The 15,367-nt window shown below is 33.5% G+C and overlaps 2 protein-coding genes across 3 annotated transcripts in view; both read right to left on the bottom strand.

The window, feature by feature from the left end:
* The window catches only part of LOC111388309 (UPF0496 protein At4g34320-like), an 11,937-nt gene extending 6,549 nt beyond the window's left edge, over nucleotides 1-5,388 (bottom strand). Inside the window, exons 1-2 of one of the 2 annotated variants that reach the window (XM_023013002.1) lie at nucleotides 5,302-5,388; nucleotides 2,654-3,208 (exon numbers count right to left, since the gene is read on the bottom strand). In XM_023013002.1, coding sequence (XP_022868770.1) covers nucleotides 2,654-3,117 — 464 coding nt within the window. In that variant the 5' untranslated portion in view covers nucleotides 3,118-3,208; nucleotides 5,302-5,388. Of the gene's footprint in view, nucleotides 1-2,653; nucleotides 3,209-3,485; nucleotides 3,561-5,301 lie in introns of those variants that run through there. The other variant, XM_023012993.1, reaches the window with a different exon arrangement.
* Nucleotides 5,389-10,921: 5,533 nt separating this feature from the next.
* LOC111388299 (deSI-like protein At4g17486) lies at nucleotides 10,922-14,734 on the bottom strand. Its single transcript, XM_023012979.1, has 4 exons — nucleotides 14,466-14,734; nucleotides 13,597-13,848; nucleotides 11,722-12,009; nucleotides 10,922-11,461 (listed from the first exon to the last, which is right to left on the bottom strand). Exons 2-4 carry the CDS (start codon nucleotides 13,805-13,807, stop codon nucleotides 11,211-11,213), a joined length of 750 nt encoding a protein of 249 aa, XP_022868747.1. The 5' UTR covers nucleotides 13,808-13,848; nucleotides 14,466-14,734; the 3' UTR covers nucleotides 10,922-11,210.
* Between the last annotated feature and the right edge of the window lie 633 nt (nucleotides 14,735-15,367).

Genomic DNA, 15,367 nt, shown 5'->3' with positions numbered 1-15,367 from the left:
TGAATTTAATTAAAATCAAATTTTAATTAAATAGTAGAATTAGAGTCAAACTCTAAATCTAAGATTTTTAGGGTCAACCAGTTTAATTAAAATCAAATTTTAATCAAACACCAAATTAGAGTCTAATTCTAATTGGAATAAATTATAGGGTAAATTGATTTAATTAAAATCTAATTTTAATTAAATAGCAAATTAGAGTCAAACTCTAATTTCAAGAATTAATTTTTGGCGTGACAATTTAATTAAAATCAAATTTTAATTAGATGTCAAATTAGAATCCAATTCTAATTTCTAAAATATCTTTGGGTGAAAAATTTAAATAAAATCCAATTTTAATTAAACATTAAATTAGAATCCAATTCTAACTTAAATTGAATTAAGATTTTAATTTAGGATAAAACTCCTAAATAAAATAAAATTCAATTTAGGGTCAAAGTTTAATATTTATGTTAAAATCTAATTTTAACGAAAATATAAAAAGTCGTCAACTTTAAATAGAATTTTAAATCTGGGTCAAAAATTAAAATTATGGGTCAAACCCATTTATAGTACAATTTTAAAATCAATTCAAAATTCAAATTCAAAACCATTTGGAAATTGAAATTTAACCCAAGTTAAAATTTACAATTAAAACCTTACAATTTCGAAAATTTCAGAACTGGCCCTCCCAATTTCACAAATTACAGAAACAGGTCCTTTTTCAAAATTTGCAAACTTGACCCCTTTTATTAAATTGCAAAGAGGGGCCTTCAATTTCTCAAATTGCATCACAGCCCCCGTCTCCAATTTCTGTCACCCGTATGGAAGAATAAACCCTAGATCCAACCCTTCCTTCCCCCTCCCTTTTTTTTTTTTTTCTTGGCGACGCCGGTCGATGCCGGCGTCACATAACCCACAGCAGCGCGCCGTGCGCGCTGCCCAGCAGCCGGTGCTGCTGCTATTATTAGCAGCAGCGACCGTGCTGCAATTTGGCAGCGGCCCGCCGCTGCTCTTCCAGCAGTGACCGCGCCGGTCGCCCTGCTCTTCCACCGCCGCTCTCTTCCACTTCCCGCCGGCTGTTGCCAGCTGCCCGCCGGCTGTGGAGCCTGCCGTTGATCCAAAAATAAAAAAAACAATTTTTTTTTTTTTTTTAAATTCGAAATCAGTTTTCAAAATTAAGAAAACTAAATTTTATTCAATTGCTAGAAACATGAAAAATTGATAACAATCAACTTTTGATTGCACAAATATATTAAACAATTTCTAACAAACACAAAGTAGGCTCTGATACCACTGTTGGGAATCTACTTATACATGCACAGCGGAAAATTAAATTATTTCGATTCCCATCCAATAGATCTCATTGTGTTTGGTTAGGAATTGTGATAACATTGTACCTTTTTCAGATCTGCAATCATTTTGCTTTTCTTTTCGTTCCACAACTTTGATTCGCCACCACAGCTGTCCAATTGTTCAGCCTCCAACGATGATCCACACAGAGAAAATGATTGCAGCCTCTAGGGTTTTCTCTTGTGCTAGCAAGAATAATGAAAACCTTAATGGACCTCAAACCCTAGTTATGTATTTACATAAACCCAAATAGGCTCGGCCCGGTCCGGCCCAATAATTAATTAATCCAATTAATTAAACCCGGTCCGTGAATTAATTAATCCAATTAATTAATTCGAAAATATAAATAACAAATCCAATTGTCCCTGATTGATATCTAGCAATGTGTCAGGGCAATACATGTGAGGGGAAATGTTACGTGGTATGACAAAACCAAATTCGTTCGTTTACCGTGAAACTATAATCCCTTCGTCAATATGATCTGATCAATTACGAGATATGGAATTGTGTCAATCTCGATCATCGATCATATCTTTCACTCCACTATTAAGTCAATATAAATCGAAAACTCCTTTTCGACTTATGAGTACACCTTGGCCAAGGATTTCATCATTGACTTAATTGAATGAAACGCAGATCATAATCTCCTACTATCTAAGAGTGACGAATCCTTTATTGATCAATCACAACCTTCATACGATTCTTGACGTACCCGAACGATGTCGTATTAACGGCCCTTTTCAGAGCAACATCCAACACCGCCAAAGTATGACTGTCCTCATATAAGGTACCATGACGACCTCAAGTCAAAGGACCAATTTCACTACCGAACGTTAGAGATTAACCACCGACACTCAGATAGTTATCCATGTGGAATCTCTCGACGGGTCTCCAATGTTTTGTTCTATAACAAACATCCACGTGTTCATTTAAGTGTCACCACACTTTAACTTGTGAGATCAGCTACTTACTTCACAAGTAAGAAATGCCACACGTGATGGTCTATCCGTAATAACGATATCCGTATCTCGTTATTACTTACGACCACGGATGATTTAAGATTCAATCAGATGTAATTTGTATCTCACAATCACAACTCCTTGTGATTAATAAATTACAAATATTTGAATCTACGGACTCTATTATTTATTTAATTGTCTATTAATTAAATAATAGATCTGCCATTTAATTGCATTAATTATATATGAAAGTATTTATGTCCAAAATCGATTGGACCTAGGGCATAATACTTACAATAGTATCACGATGAAAGATGAAAAGAAATCAAATACAGTCAAAGCTAGATGAGATAGTTTAATAGTACCTATTTCCTCCCATTGGATCATCCTCGTCTTCAAACTGTTGAAGCGCGACATGAATAAGCAATTGGCTATCACGAGCACGCTTTAGGCACTTCTCCAATGCCGAACAGAAGTCTAAAGTCTTCAAGCTATTCTCGAAGTAGTCCTCGACCAGTTCAAACAATTCTTGATTCTTCCATATGTCTTTCTTGCACTCCAAGATTACCTTAACAACCTCCTGATTCATCTCCAGCAAACACTCCGTCACATCCTTCAAAGAATCCACAGATAGAGCTCGAACTTCTACCCCGACAGCTAGAGAACTGATAACGTTATTGGTTCGTTCTTGGAGAGTCGTATCAAAGGATTGCAAATCTGCATCAACCCTGCAGGCAGCTTCATAGGAATTCAGCTCAGGTGTGTATTGTAGATTGTTGACTGTGCCTGAAGTTTCACCAGGCTTATTCTTGCTCACGTGACTTCCCATTAATGTGCCTATTCAGATCTATATTGCTTGCACTCTACAACTATTTTTAAAGATAGCAAACGTGTTGTCTACAGAGACCGTCCGGCTCGATCTGCACAAATTGAACCAAAAAATAAAATAAAATTGAGAAATCGACATAATTTTCTTTTATCTGCTTGCTTCAAAAAAAGGTTCCTGCTTTAACAGAAAGTGTGAAAATTTTGAAGAAGGAAATCTTATAAGAGAATAATTGCGTGCACAATTGTACACAAAAGTTTGCAGAAGTAATTCAATCCATTAAAGTAAAACCCTACTTCATAGATTTCTAGGAGATAAGCTCGAGAAAAACACAAAAGTTAACAAGAGAAAGAATCTGAATTGGTGCTTACTTATAGAATTCGTGGCGATGACAAGCAAGAATTCGTCGACTAAGGTATCAAGCCCTTGGAAATATAAGGAACAGAAAAAAAAAATGTAAGTATATATTGAGAGGAAGAGAGATGAGGAATGAAGAAGCTTAAAGAGAAATGAAACAGTTAAGGGACCAAGAAAATAATGTGGTGGCGGCGACTATATGAGAAATAGCTTGCACGCATTGAGTTAGGTAATTGAGATTGCATGTGGAAAACGCGGGAAACCAATGTATTTCCATGCATGTATATCTACATCTGGAAGCCATACATCTCTTTTAAGAGAGACAAATAAAATTCTAAAGTTGTTAACGTCCAAAGCTTCCTATTTACTACTCGTTACCAAGAATGGCATAAGTTATTCTGGGCACGTTTGATACATAATATTAAAGATGATTTATTAATATAAAGCAGCATAATATTGTTTTACATTCAGATAATTAACTATTTTCAAGTAAAAAAATAAAAATAGAAAAGTGAGCTAGCTATTTTGACATTTTATAGGATTCACAACTTTTCAATCACATCTTTTATCAATTTTCATCAAAATCTACTAAAAAATCGATTATTATTTGAACCGAACAGGGGTTTAATGTGTTTATATTTAATATGAATTTAATTTTCTTAATTTGAGTGGATATATGCATAATTTAAAGCATGTATGGTTAATTTGAGGTCAACAGATGCATGACAGCTTGATTGTTTATGTTGAAAAAGATGTAATTGATAAAGTTGAAAACGATGTCATATAGGCATTTTCAAAGTATGAAAATTCAAAGAGAACAATTGTATAAAATTTGCTATAGTTTTAATTTTAGTTTGTATTGTTTTGTTTGAAATAAATTCCTATAGTTAATTTCTACTCCCACTAGACTTAATTCGTGACTCCGTCGCTAAATATGAGACTCATTGATCAACAATTGAGAAACAAATACACAATATGAACAACTACACACATCCATCCCACTAGATTTAATTCGTGACTCCGTCACTAAATATGAGACTCTTGAACAAGTGGGAAACGCATACACAATATGAATAGTTATGCACATCCACCGCGTTGGAGTTGAATTACTAACAATATTTGGTTTTAATGCATTAGACACCACTTAACATATACAAGTGGTACATTATTGACAACTATTTGACCTCTCTTATTAAACAATAAACTCAAGAAGATTTTCCATTACAAAATCGACAATAAAGATGGTGAAATGAGTTTTAGGTCAGTTTTCTTTAAAAACTTTTATAGTGAAATAAAGCAATTTCAAAAAATTGTCTAAACATATTTAAAAACAGTTTCTTTGTCTCATAAGTAATTTTTGACTTTTCAAAAGTCCTACTACCTGACTTATAAATTCGAATAAGATAACCTCTTTTGGTTCATACGTTTCATTTAGGACCATGTTATATCTACTTAAAGGTTGACACGATGGTCTACATCCATGTGAGTTGACAGATTTTGGTACATTGATCTTAACAACACCTTTTTCAATTGACCATCAGATTTTTAAAATATAGGAAGGTATCAATCAAGGTGCACACATTTTGTGTAAAAGTAGTTTAATCCTTTCATTTATGAGCTATCTATCTTCTATAGAGAATCACCTCTTTGCATGATTTAACTATACATTCTATTTGTAAGAGTTATGACAAAGTGAAGGGGAAAAAATAGAGAGATTTCAAATTGCCTGTTGAAGCATTTACTAATTACAATGAAGCTACTATTATGAAAGAAAATTATAGTCATAATTGGAGAAAGCTTGAAGAGATGCAAATAATCTTCAACACTAACCTTTGCAATCTTTAGAATCTTCCACTTGAAGTAACCACCTTATTATAAGATCTTGATGAATGTATCAAACCATACACTCAATTTTTGTTTATTGAGTTATCTCTGTGCTACAATGTTAAATTGGATATTTATACTAATTTGAACCCTAAGAAAGTGACTTGCTAGGAAAGTCATTCATAAATCCTTCATTTGGGATAAGAACAAGTAATTTTTTTTCAAAATGCAGACAGCTTTCATGTTAAAAAAGTCCAACTAAGTTGAACTCCTTGTACAAAATTAATGTCTGCATTGACGATCACAAAACTGTTTTTTGTCCAAGACCCAGTGAATCATTTCCACCTGTTTACCTATAATACTATCTGTACATTTCTTTTGTACATGTAGCAAAGTTCAATTTATAACTCCTTCATTGCACCATCCTAAATATACGAGCTTTTATTTCAATTAATGTTTAATTTAGCTAAAAAAGTTGATTAAAATCTAATTTTTATCTAAATCAAAACAGGGCTAAATAACAAGAATGCTATACAATCAAATCACAACCGTATTTTTTGTACAATTACCAAGTTTCGGTAATTAAAAAGAAAAAAGCAATATCACGTGACAAATTTTCCTCACAGCGGTCTATGTTTTATAAACACTATAGATTGAATTGTTTTAAAAATCGGTACTAAAATTACTTAAAATTAATCCACTTATAAATGTTCAAAATTAATATTTTAAAAGATGTCCATAATATGTACGAAGCAGACTCTTCTGAAAAGAAGCAACAGAAGTCCAAATGATAATTTCTTGAAAGTGGCATTTCTGTTATTTTAATAAATACTAAGGATGTTTGTTTTCAGGAGACTTCCATGAAAAGCAGCTGAAAGTTCGCAACAGAACAATCAAGCAAGCCGTTAAAAACAGCCGCGTGTTCCGTAACTGACTCGAAGCTGACACGCCACCATAATCCACGTGGCCACACGCTATTTGCTGCAGTACCGTATATAGTTCTAAACGATTCCACGTATATCAATAAATTCTTATCAACAAATTCCACGTATGTCCCAATCACTTGTGTTGTTCGTGATAAGCCTCGTGATTTTCTTTATCTTTAAATACTTTGTCTAATTCCATCATTTGTACGTGTATTAATTTGTTTTTTCCGATAATAAAATTTGTGATTCTGCTTTTGAAAAATGCTTTGTAAATGAATTAAAAATGCATTTGATTGCAAGTATAAAATTTACATGGAAATAAAATAAATTTTAGGCAATTCAATTGTATAAAACTTATTTGCATGGAAGTTATCAATTAAATTTTTTTAATTAATTTAATTTTTAATCTCGAAAATATTATACTTACCTTTTTTTATTAGTGGATAGGTGAGAGAGAAAAAGAGAGTGAATTCCTTGAACAATAAAATCTTACTCCTCCTAAAAAAAATAATTTCTTTTATTTTGAGAAAAATATGGTCACGTGACCAAAAGTGTAAAAATATTTTTAATGGAGAAAAATGATAATCAAACAGCACAAAAGTAAGAATTTGAGTGGAAAAAATACATTTTTCATAGAAAATGTTGACGATCAAACGTACCCTAATATATCAAAGAATAAAAACATTTTTTTCCATATTTTTGCGACGAAATGTGATTTACTTCATTAGAGAGCAATGATGGAGCCCAAGGGCGAACCCACTGTTGGACCTGGTGGGTCATGTGGCCCACCAGGTTTTTTAAAAAATTTTTATTTTTATTTTTTTTAATATTCCAAACAACACCCAATTCCCAAGCAATTCCCAATTCTCACGTGACCCACCCAATTCCCAGCCAACTCCCAATTCCATTAATTAACAAACATTGAAAATTGAAAACAGAAAAAAAAAATGGGTGTAAACCCATAACTCATTACAAACCAAACGGCAAAGTGCGAACACCAAAGTTTGAAAAGAAAACCGTTCATTTGCTGACTGCAAATTTGCCTTGTGCCACTGGTTGCCAACAATTGAAATTTGAAAGGAAAATATCGCTCCACTAACTCAAAATTTCTACGTCCGTCACTAATGGAGCCTGAAAACATAATTGATAGGGGCTTAATTTTAACTATAGGAAAAAAAATTACGCCAAAATATAATAATATTAGAAAATATCAGTGATGTTAAATAATATGATTCGAATTTGATTATTTATGTGATTATGTTGATAAATATCTTATTACGTCATAATTGTCATGAAATAAGATTACGAATTTCAATACAATACCAAGATAAAAAATCTTGTCCATAAATTTAAGTTTTTATTTATGACTTTTTGTCATTACATTCCATTTAGAATTGTCTTTAGTAATTCTTTTTTTTGTCATTCCAATATTATTTCTATAATTATTTTGTTCCTGTGAAACTTTTATCAAAATATTCAATAGATTATAGAAGGTAATTCTTTCAAATCTTGCATAGAAACTATTTTCAAGAGCTTAATTCAAACAGAACAAGTTATGATGCAATTGGACCGCTCAAAACATGAAAATTATTGGAATTTGACGGAATATTTTAAAATATTTTTGACTGAAAACTTATGTCTTTTCGGACAATTTTGTTTTGTCTTTTTTAACATGTTCTTTTCGAACAGTCACATCTCGTCGTGGAAATATTTCAACAACCATGTCTTCCCTCTACACGACATTTGTGTTTTGTCAAAACACAAAACTCAACTTTTCAAACATTATATTTGCACAAGCTAGTCTTAATATTTTCTGCATAAATCACTTTAGTCCAGAAATAATTTTCTGAATAAAGTTTAAGTTCGTACAAAGAGAGTACGAAATGCTATCTCGTTCGTTGATTTTGTAATTTGAAACGTACAAAGGTAGTTGTGTTATTTTTCGATACATGTCTTGACAACCGAATTCATCTGTGTATGACAATTTCACCTTAAGAGGGAAGAACCGAACTCTTACTTCAACCTAACTTCTTCTTTTTACATTTATCTGTAAATCAAAACTCGGTCCTAATTATAGCATAATTTGCACTAAATTTACCAACAATATGTCCTATTTTTTGATATATTTTAAACTTCCAAAACTCAAGGATAATTTAGGACACTCTTTGGACACATACGACATGGCATGAGGTCTATCCAATATAGTTTTTATTCTTTCTATTTCTAGCACATGAGAAACACTTTACAACACATCAGTGACACGGAAGTCTCATCTTGTAAATCGGATTAATATGAAAAATGTTCTACCAAATTCACATTGTCCATCTACTAAGTCAATTTTCTTTATTTGAGGAAAAAAAAAAAAAGAGTATTTATTTCGTGTCGTGTGTGTGTCACATGTTCCTATCGTGTGTTAATGTCATATCCGTGCTACTTAGCTCAAGATTATCACATTATCATGTTCGTGCACTAAGATGACCACGAACACAGAGCAACAAAAACAGTTTTGATTGAAGCACGGCATTTCTTCTTATTAAATGGAACTTATTCTGAGTAAAGGCCAGATTCTCTGCATTATCCATCCATGATTGTCTCGGTTTCTTCGAATCAAAATGGAAACGGGTTAATTTCATAAACGGTCACTGACCTATAAAGAAAATTACAAAACGGTCACTGAAGTTTAAAACTTTCAGTAACGGTCACTTAAGTCTTGGGGCGCTTTCAAAAATGGTCACTAAAATTTAGAAACTTGCAAAAACGGTCACTGAAGTTTAAAAACTTTCAGAAATGGTCAGTGAAGTTTAAAAACTTTCAGCAACGCTCATTGAAGTTTTTTTTCCAGTTTTTTGGGCTACTTTTGCGACAACTTTTCTATCATTTTCGACCATCGATATTACCAAATTTTGATACCGTTTAAAAGCCTACAATGTCCTCTTCCATTACCATCCAAAATCTCCCCATTACTCCAAGGAATTTGACCGAAACATTGCCGCAAAAATCGCCAAAAAAATCTGAAAATCTGCCAAAATCTTCAGATTTTTGGGAGGTTTTTGCAGCGATTTTCCTGTGAATTCCGACCACCAAACAGGCTAATTTTGGATGGTAATTGAAGATGAGATTGTAGGCTTTCCAACGGTATCAAAATCCGGCAAAATTGATGGTCGGAAGTTGCCAGAAAGTTGTCGCAAAAGTCACCCAAAAAACTGAAAAATTTGCCCAGATTTTCGCATTTCCCAGTAGCCAACTTTGTGGGTTTATTCCGGCCGAATATTTTGGTGTTTGGGGGATATTTTTCATGGAAATTGAAGAGGACATTGTATGCTTTCCAACAGTATCAAAATACAATGGTATTGGTGGCCGGAAGTTGCCGGAAAGTTGCCTCAAATTAGCCCATAAAATCTGAAAAATCTGCCCAGATTTTCGCCTTTTCGGTAGCAACTTTGTGGGTTTATTCCGGTTGACTCCTTTGAAGTTTGGGGGAGATTTTTTATGATAATTGAAGAGGAAATTGTAAGCTTTCCAACGGTATCAAAATCCAGTGGCATTGGTGGTCGGAAGTTGTCGGAAAATTGCCTCAAAAGTAGCCTAAAAAATCAGCCCACATTTTCACCTTTTTGGGTAGCCAACTTTGTGGGTTTATTCCGGCCAAATCCTTTGGAGTTTGTGGGATATTTTGGATGGTAATTTAAGAGGACATTGTGGGCTTTCTAATGGTATCAAAATCTAGAAATTTTGGTGGTCGGAAGTCATCGAAAAATCACCGTAAAATTGGCCCAAAAAATCTGAAAATATGGACAGATTTTTCGATTTTTGGGCGAATTTTGCAACGATTTTTTGGTCGAACTCCTTGGAATTATGGGGAGATTTGGGGTGGTAATTGAAGAGGACACTGTGGTCTTTCCAACGATATCAAAATTTGACGGTATCGGTGATCGGAAATGGCCTAAAAATTGCTGCAAAAGTAGCCGAAAAAATTGAAATTTCAGTGACCATTTCTGAAAGCGTCTGAAAACTTAAGTGACCGTTACTGAAAGTTTTAAACTTCAGTGATCGTTTTGTAATTTTTGCCTAAGTTCAGTGACCATTTGTGAAATTAACCCAAATGGAAACCATTAATTTAAATAACATTAGAATTATTTTCAGCATAACCTTTCTTTTCAATTGAAGATGCTATTGTTTACATGCTAATTAATTAAGGACAATATTTCCTAGTTAGTATAGGTTTTATGTCTTAATTAGACTAAGTATTCTTGCTTTCATTCCGTGTTACACTGATGTGTTCATTGTAATTTGGTCGTTCAAAGAATCGTGATAGCATTCTTGTTCGATTCTGTTTAAGTTGGTATCAGCATGCAATGTTAACCTCAAAATCTGTCCGATCAACTAATTTTGAAGGCCCTTTTTCTGAATCTTCGCACCATAAATTCATGGAGAATGGCTATTTTGTTCGAGGATTTTTTGCCAGCTTACCCATTCATGTTTTTGGGCCATCATCTTCCTATTTTTAGGGTATTATGCGGGATATTAAGGTAGTACACCCCAGTAAAATGAATAAGATTTTAACTTCTTCATATTTTTCCCGGCAAGCATATGAATTGCAGGAAAAACTCGAGCCAATAGATTCCAGTGAACTAAATATTAAGTTAGTTTAGCGCAGAAATTACACTATAATAATAGGAGTAACATCAGTACAGCAGTGCCATATAAACTCTCCTTTTACTTTGAATTATCAAAGTTACAGTTCTGCAGATTGAAACTGGAACACGTCATCAATAAGAATACGGACATCACCATAGATACAGAAAAGCCAAAGCCAAAGCCAAATAACAGAGGACTGGTGCTCTGTGTAACCAAACACAAGAAACTTGCAAATGTTTTACCTAGCAGAGGCTAATGGATGAGTAAAAGCCAGAATCTGGTTGTGACAAAACTGCAGGAATCCACACCAAAAAAAAAAAAATGTCCTGTTAAAACTATGTGATGCTATTTTCATCCCTCTTTCGAAGATTTACTTGCAGATGTTTTCAACTCCCATGGAGGTAGGCAGCCTTTATAGTGGGAGTGTAAGAACAGTGAAGATATAGACACTTCTCTCTCTTTCTGGAGAATGGAAATAGACGAAAAGCAGCCAAAAGAGCTTCGTCGAATCTTCTTCTTGCAGCCAAAGCCTTGACAATTTGCACCATGTCGAACTGGAGATGTTTTAAGGGCATCCGGAAGAATACAATTGCAGAATGAACCTACAAGAGCAAAAGACAAAATGAAACCATATATTTTAGAAGGAAATCTTATTACACAGCAGAATTTCCATGAATCCAAATTGATATCTTCAGATGAAATGCATCACTGGCTTCTTTCTAGGGGTTTCATTATTATTATTTTCTTGATGTCTACTAGGTGGTAGTGCAGATTATATATGAGGAATTACAGATCAGAACCGTGCAAATTATGGAGCATCATTAGGTGCAGTAAATATTGCATTATGATGAAGATTAGATACCTATTTTAGCCAGCCGATTCACCCATTTTGGTATCCTGTTTCCTGTCAACTTGTAGCATATGTCCTCACAGAAATGGTTGCAGTTCTTCACAATCAAGTGATATGTATCCCCATAGTAATTAGCAGCATGGCGTTCCATGAACTCTTTAATTTCGTTAGGATTCAAATACGTCATCCCCATCAAAATTGACTTTCTGAATTTGAAACCAGGGCACTGTCGCGGTTCAATTTCAAAGACGCCACTTGCAGGATAGTCATGGGCTCCAAAAGCATATTCAATGCCATGCACTAATAAAATCAGAAAAAAGAGAAATTTGTGTTTTATGATTTATAGACAAAATAAAAAATCACAGAGCCTACACATAAAGAAAAGGTAAATGATAAAATTTGAAAATCTTTGAATTTTTCTATCACAAGACTCAAAAAGCACCAAGCGAGATTCCAATGCAAACATGTGGCATGTCTAAAGCAAATGCAAGTGTATGTATATAGGTAAGATTACGTACATGATACATGTATCGCCCAATTGATAATATAATTCATTAACCACATATGCAATGTCCAAAATCAAAAGATAGTTTTTGTAAATCAAATTTTACTCGGCAATAATGTGAAAATTTGTTTGTTCTTGTTATGACATCTTTTACCAGACAACAATTTTTGCAGAAACTCAAATATTCAAATTCAAGAAGTCCAAGAAACCCTAAGGAGCCTCTGGTCTAATAGAATCTTTCATATATGGATTTGAGGAGGTTGTGACAAAACAATTGATGAAGTTGTAAAATCAAGAATAGATTGTGTGCCATTTGATGATCTGCTGACCAGAATGACGACCGTCTGAATTTCCCTGAGCCATTCCTCTTACTCATTCTACAAGTTTGAGCTTTTGAGGATAAATTTAAGAATATGCATTCAACTTCAGCAAATGACAAACTCAACCCCCGTGAAAATTGTCTGTTATATGCATACAGATATCAACTATAATGTTTTTGCAGTTTTAACAGGACTGCAATGGTTCTATCCATACAGCAGACATTAAACATGACATTGCAATTCAAAAAAGTAAGATTGATAATAATGTAACTTGCAGCGGTTGGACAATATAGAATCTAGTCATATCGTACACTTATCCCTCAACCGCAAATTGACCTAATATTGGGCAAGTGGAATAATTTTTCAAGGGGCATATGGGTGTTCCATACATGTACTACGCCACCCTAATAATCATAGTATAGAAGAATTTTTTATGATATGAAAGGATATTTCATAGTATTAAGAATATTTTCAAGGGGTATGTTGAGTATTTCAGACACAAGGCATCGAACTAACATTCATAGTATAAAAGAAGGTTTGAAGTAGCCATTCGTGGTGCCTGAGAGGTGTGACAATTCATTTTCTCTCAATCTCCATTATAGCGAAAAACTAGAGGCTGAAACACAATAAATCTAAGTGGTGGCTTAGCCTTTTTTTCCATTTTATTCTGTTTTTATGCTCCTGCAAACAGGGAATTGGGCTTAATCCCCAATAGAGGTTACGATCTAGTTGAGCCAGTAACAGAAGATTTACTTAATCAAAAATCTCGTTCTTATGGAATAAAAATTGGAGATCAAAAGACTGACTAAACCATGATTCGTAATTGAGAGCATAACCTACCTTCCACTCCAGAATGGAAGATACCAACGCCAGCCCAGTAGAAGTAACCATTTACCGTAGTCAAGTCATATACATTGAGATAAACGGGAAAGTTTTGGGGGCTATCGCTGGCCGAATTCACTTTAGGAAACAAGCAGAAGTCGTTTGCCGATTCTCCTTGCAAATGAAGGGGCACAAAAAAGACTGACTAAACCATGATTCGTAATTGAGAGCATAACCTACCTTCCACTCCAGAATGGAAGATACCAACGCCAGCCCAGTAGAAGTAACCATTTACCGTAGTCAAGTCATATACATTGAGATAAACGGGAAAGTTTTGGGGGCTATCGCTGGCCGAATTCACTTTAGGAAACAAGCAGAAGTCGTTTGCCGATTCTCCTTGCAAATGAAGGGGCACAATTGAGCGCCAGCAATTATTCATTTTTGGTTTCATGTTCAAAGTGAAACTAGAACTGTTCAATACCCAATCCCAACCTGCAATTGAAATTCAGACATAAATAACTGCTCATAATCAATGAAAATCTAAATGAGTGCACAAACGATGGTATTAGGGAAAATATTCTTAATTATCGAGAAACCTTGCAGTAACTTCTCTTTACGCAGTTCTGTTTACATTTGCCAAAGTACAGATTTCTATTTCCGTTTTAGATACAAGATGTAAAACAATAAATACCACAATCAAGACAACAACTTTAATATATAATGCTTGAAGAATAAACAGAAAAAAGAGATATATAAATATGCAAAAAGAAAGAAAAAAAGATAATTGTCCCATCTGTTATCATCTCCAGCTAAGGGATTCAGATAAAATTGAAGCTTTTCACAATGTATGGATCTAAACCCAAATAAGAAATCATGAAAGTGAGTTAACTTGACAACAATAAGCAAAAAATAGAACAACAAAAGGAAATATAATCAAATTATACATATTTCAAGATTCACAAATCCAGGTTCATAAAAGTAGAAGAGAATAACCCAATAAGGAAACTGAATTTAATAATGCAACCAATAGAAAAAGCAAACAAAAATAAAATTAAAGATTTAGATATCTCATAATCAAGAAAACTAGAAACCCATAAAATTTCTTGTACCTTAATCTCAGATGGTAAACATTATCAAAACATGAAAGGAATGGCTCTAACTCCACTGGAAAATGCCAAAATGGGCTACAAATTGCACAGCAAAAAGAACACCTGAAAGTGGGGGGAATGTGCCTGAAAAACAGCCATTTGTAGGCGGGGTCTAAGTCCAATGAAAATTAATTAAAAATAACGAAAGCTGCATTTTGACTGAGATTGTAAAAGGGTACAAAATCAGAGTCCAGCTTGTTGACAGAAAAAGGGCAGAGAAAAAGTTGACCTGTAATTTCGAAGGGCACTTCAATTTGTAATTAATTCAGGTTTTAAGACAAATTAAGGGATTATAACCGAATGGGATTAATAATATTAAAATGTTGAAAAGCGTAAAAATAAAGAAAAAATTTGAAATTTTAGAAACGTTTTATGATTCAAGAAACTTCATTCTTTACTTCTTTGTTTACTTGTGTGATTAGTAAGAGCATATTTGGTCATGTTTAAATATGTTGCTTATTTTGGTAAAAATAACGTTTGAAGTTATTATTTTACTAGTACAATTATTTTTTGGAAAAATAACTTTAATTATAATATTACGAGTTCTAAAAGTTTAATCTACCTCAATGAATATACTTCGAAGAATGAAAGTATAATTTTAAAGAACTATGATATTGAATAAACATATAACTACAAAAAGCAAAATGAAAATGCAATCACTATGAAATTAATGAAAACGGGGCAAATTTTTTGTTCTTGTGCGTAGTTTTCAGATAATTTAAAAGTAAACACTAAAATCGAAGGAAATAGTTTTCTATCGATCAAATATCGCGATGGATTTTCTTGTCGAACTTTCCAATTGTATTTCATATTTCACTTCTTAAGAACTTCCTCGTATTTCCAGAGTTGTTTGACAGAACTTG

The sequence above is a fragment of the Olea europaea genome, chromosome 3 (assembly GCF_002742605.1).
Source record: "Olea europaea var. sylvestris chromosome 3, O_europaea_v1, whole genome shotgun sequence".
Lineage (NCBI taxonomy): Eukaryota > Viridiplantae > Streptophyta > Magnoliopsida > Lamiales > Oleaceae > Olea > Olea europaea.
This window is presented reverse-complemented; position numbering and strand designations above follow the sequence as displayed.

Coding starts and splice junctions, on each gene's coding strand:
- LOC111388299 (XM_023012979.1), bottom strand. CDS start 13,807: ATGAAACCAAAAATGAATAATTGCTGGCGCTCAATTGTGCCCCTTCAT. Junction 12,010..13,596: donor CTTCCATTCTGGAGTGGAAG/GTAGGTTATGCT, acceptor TGATTTTATTAG/TGCATGGCATTGAATATGCT. Junction 11,462..11,721: donor GAATCGGCTGGCTAAAATAG/GTATCTAATCTT, acceptor TTGCTCTTGTAG/GTTCATTCTGCAATTGTATT.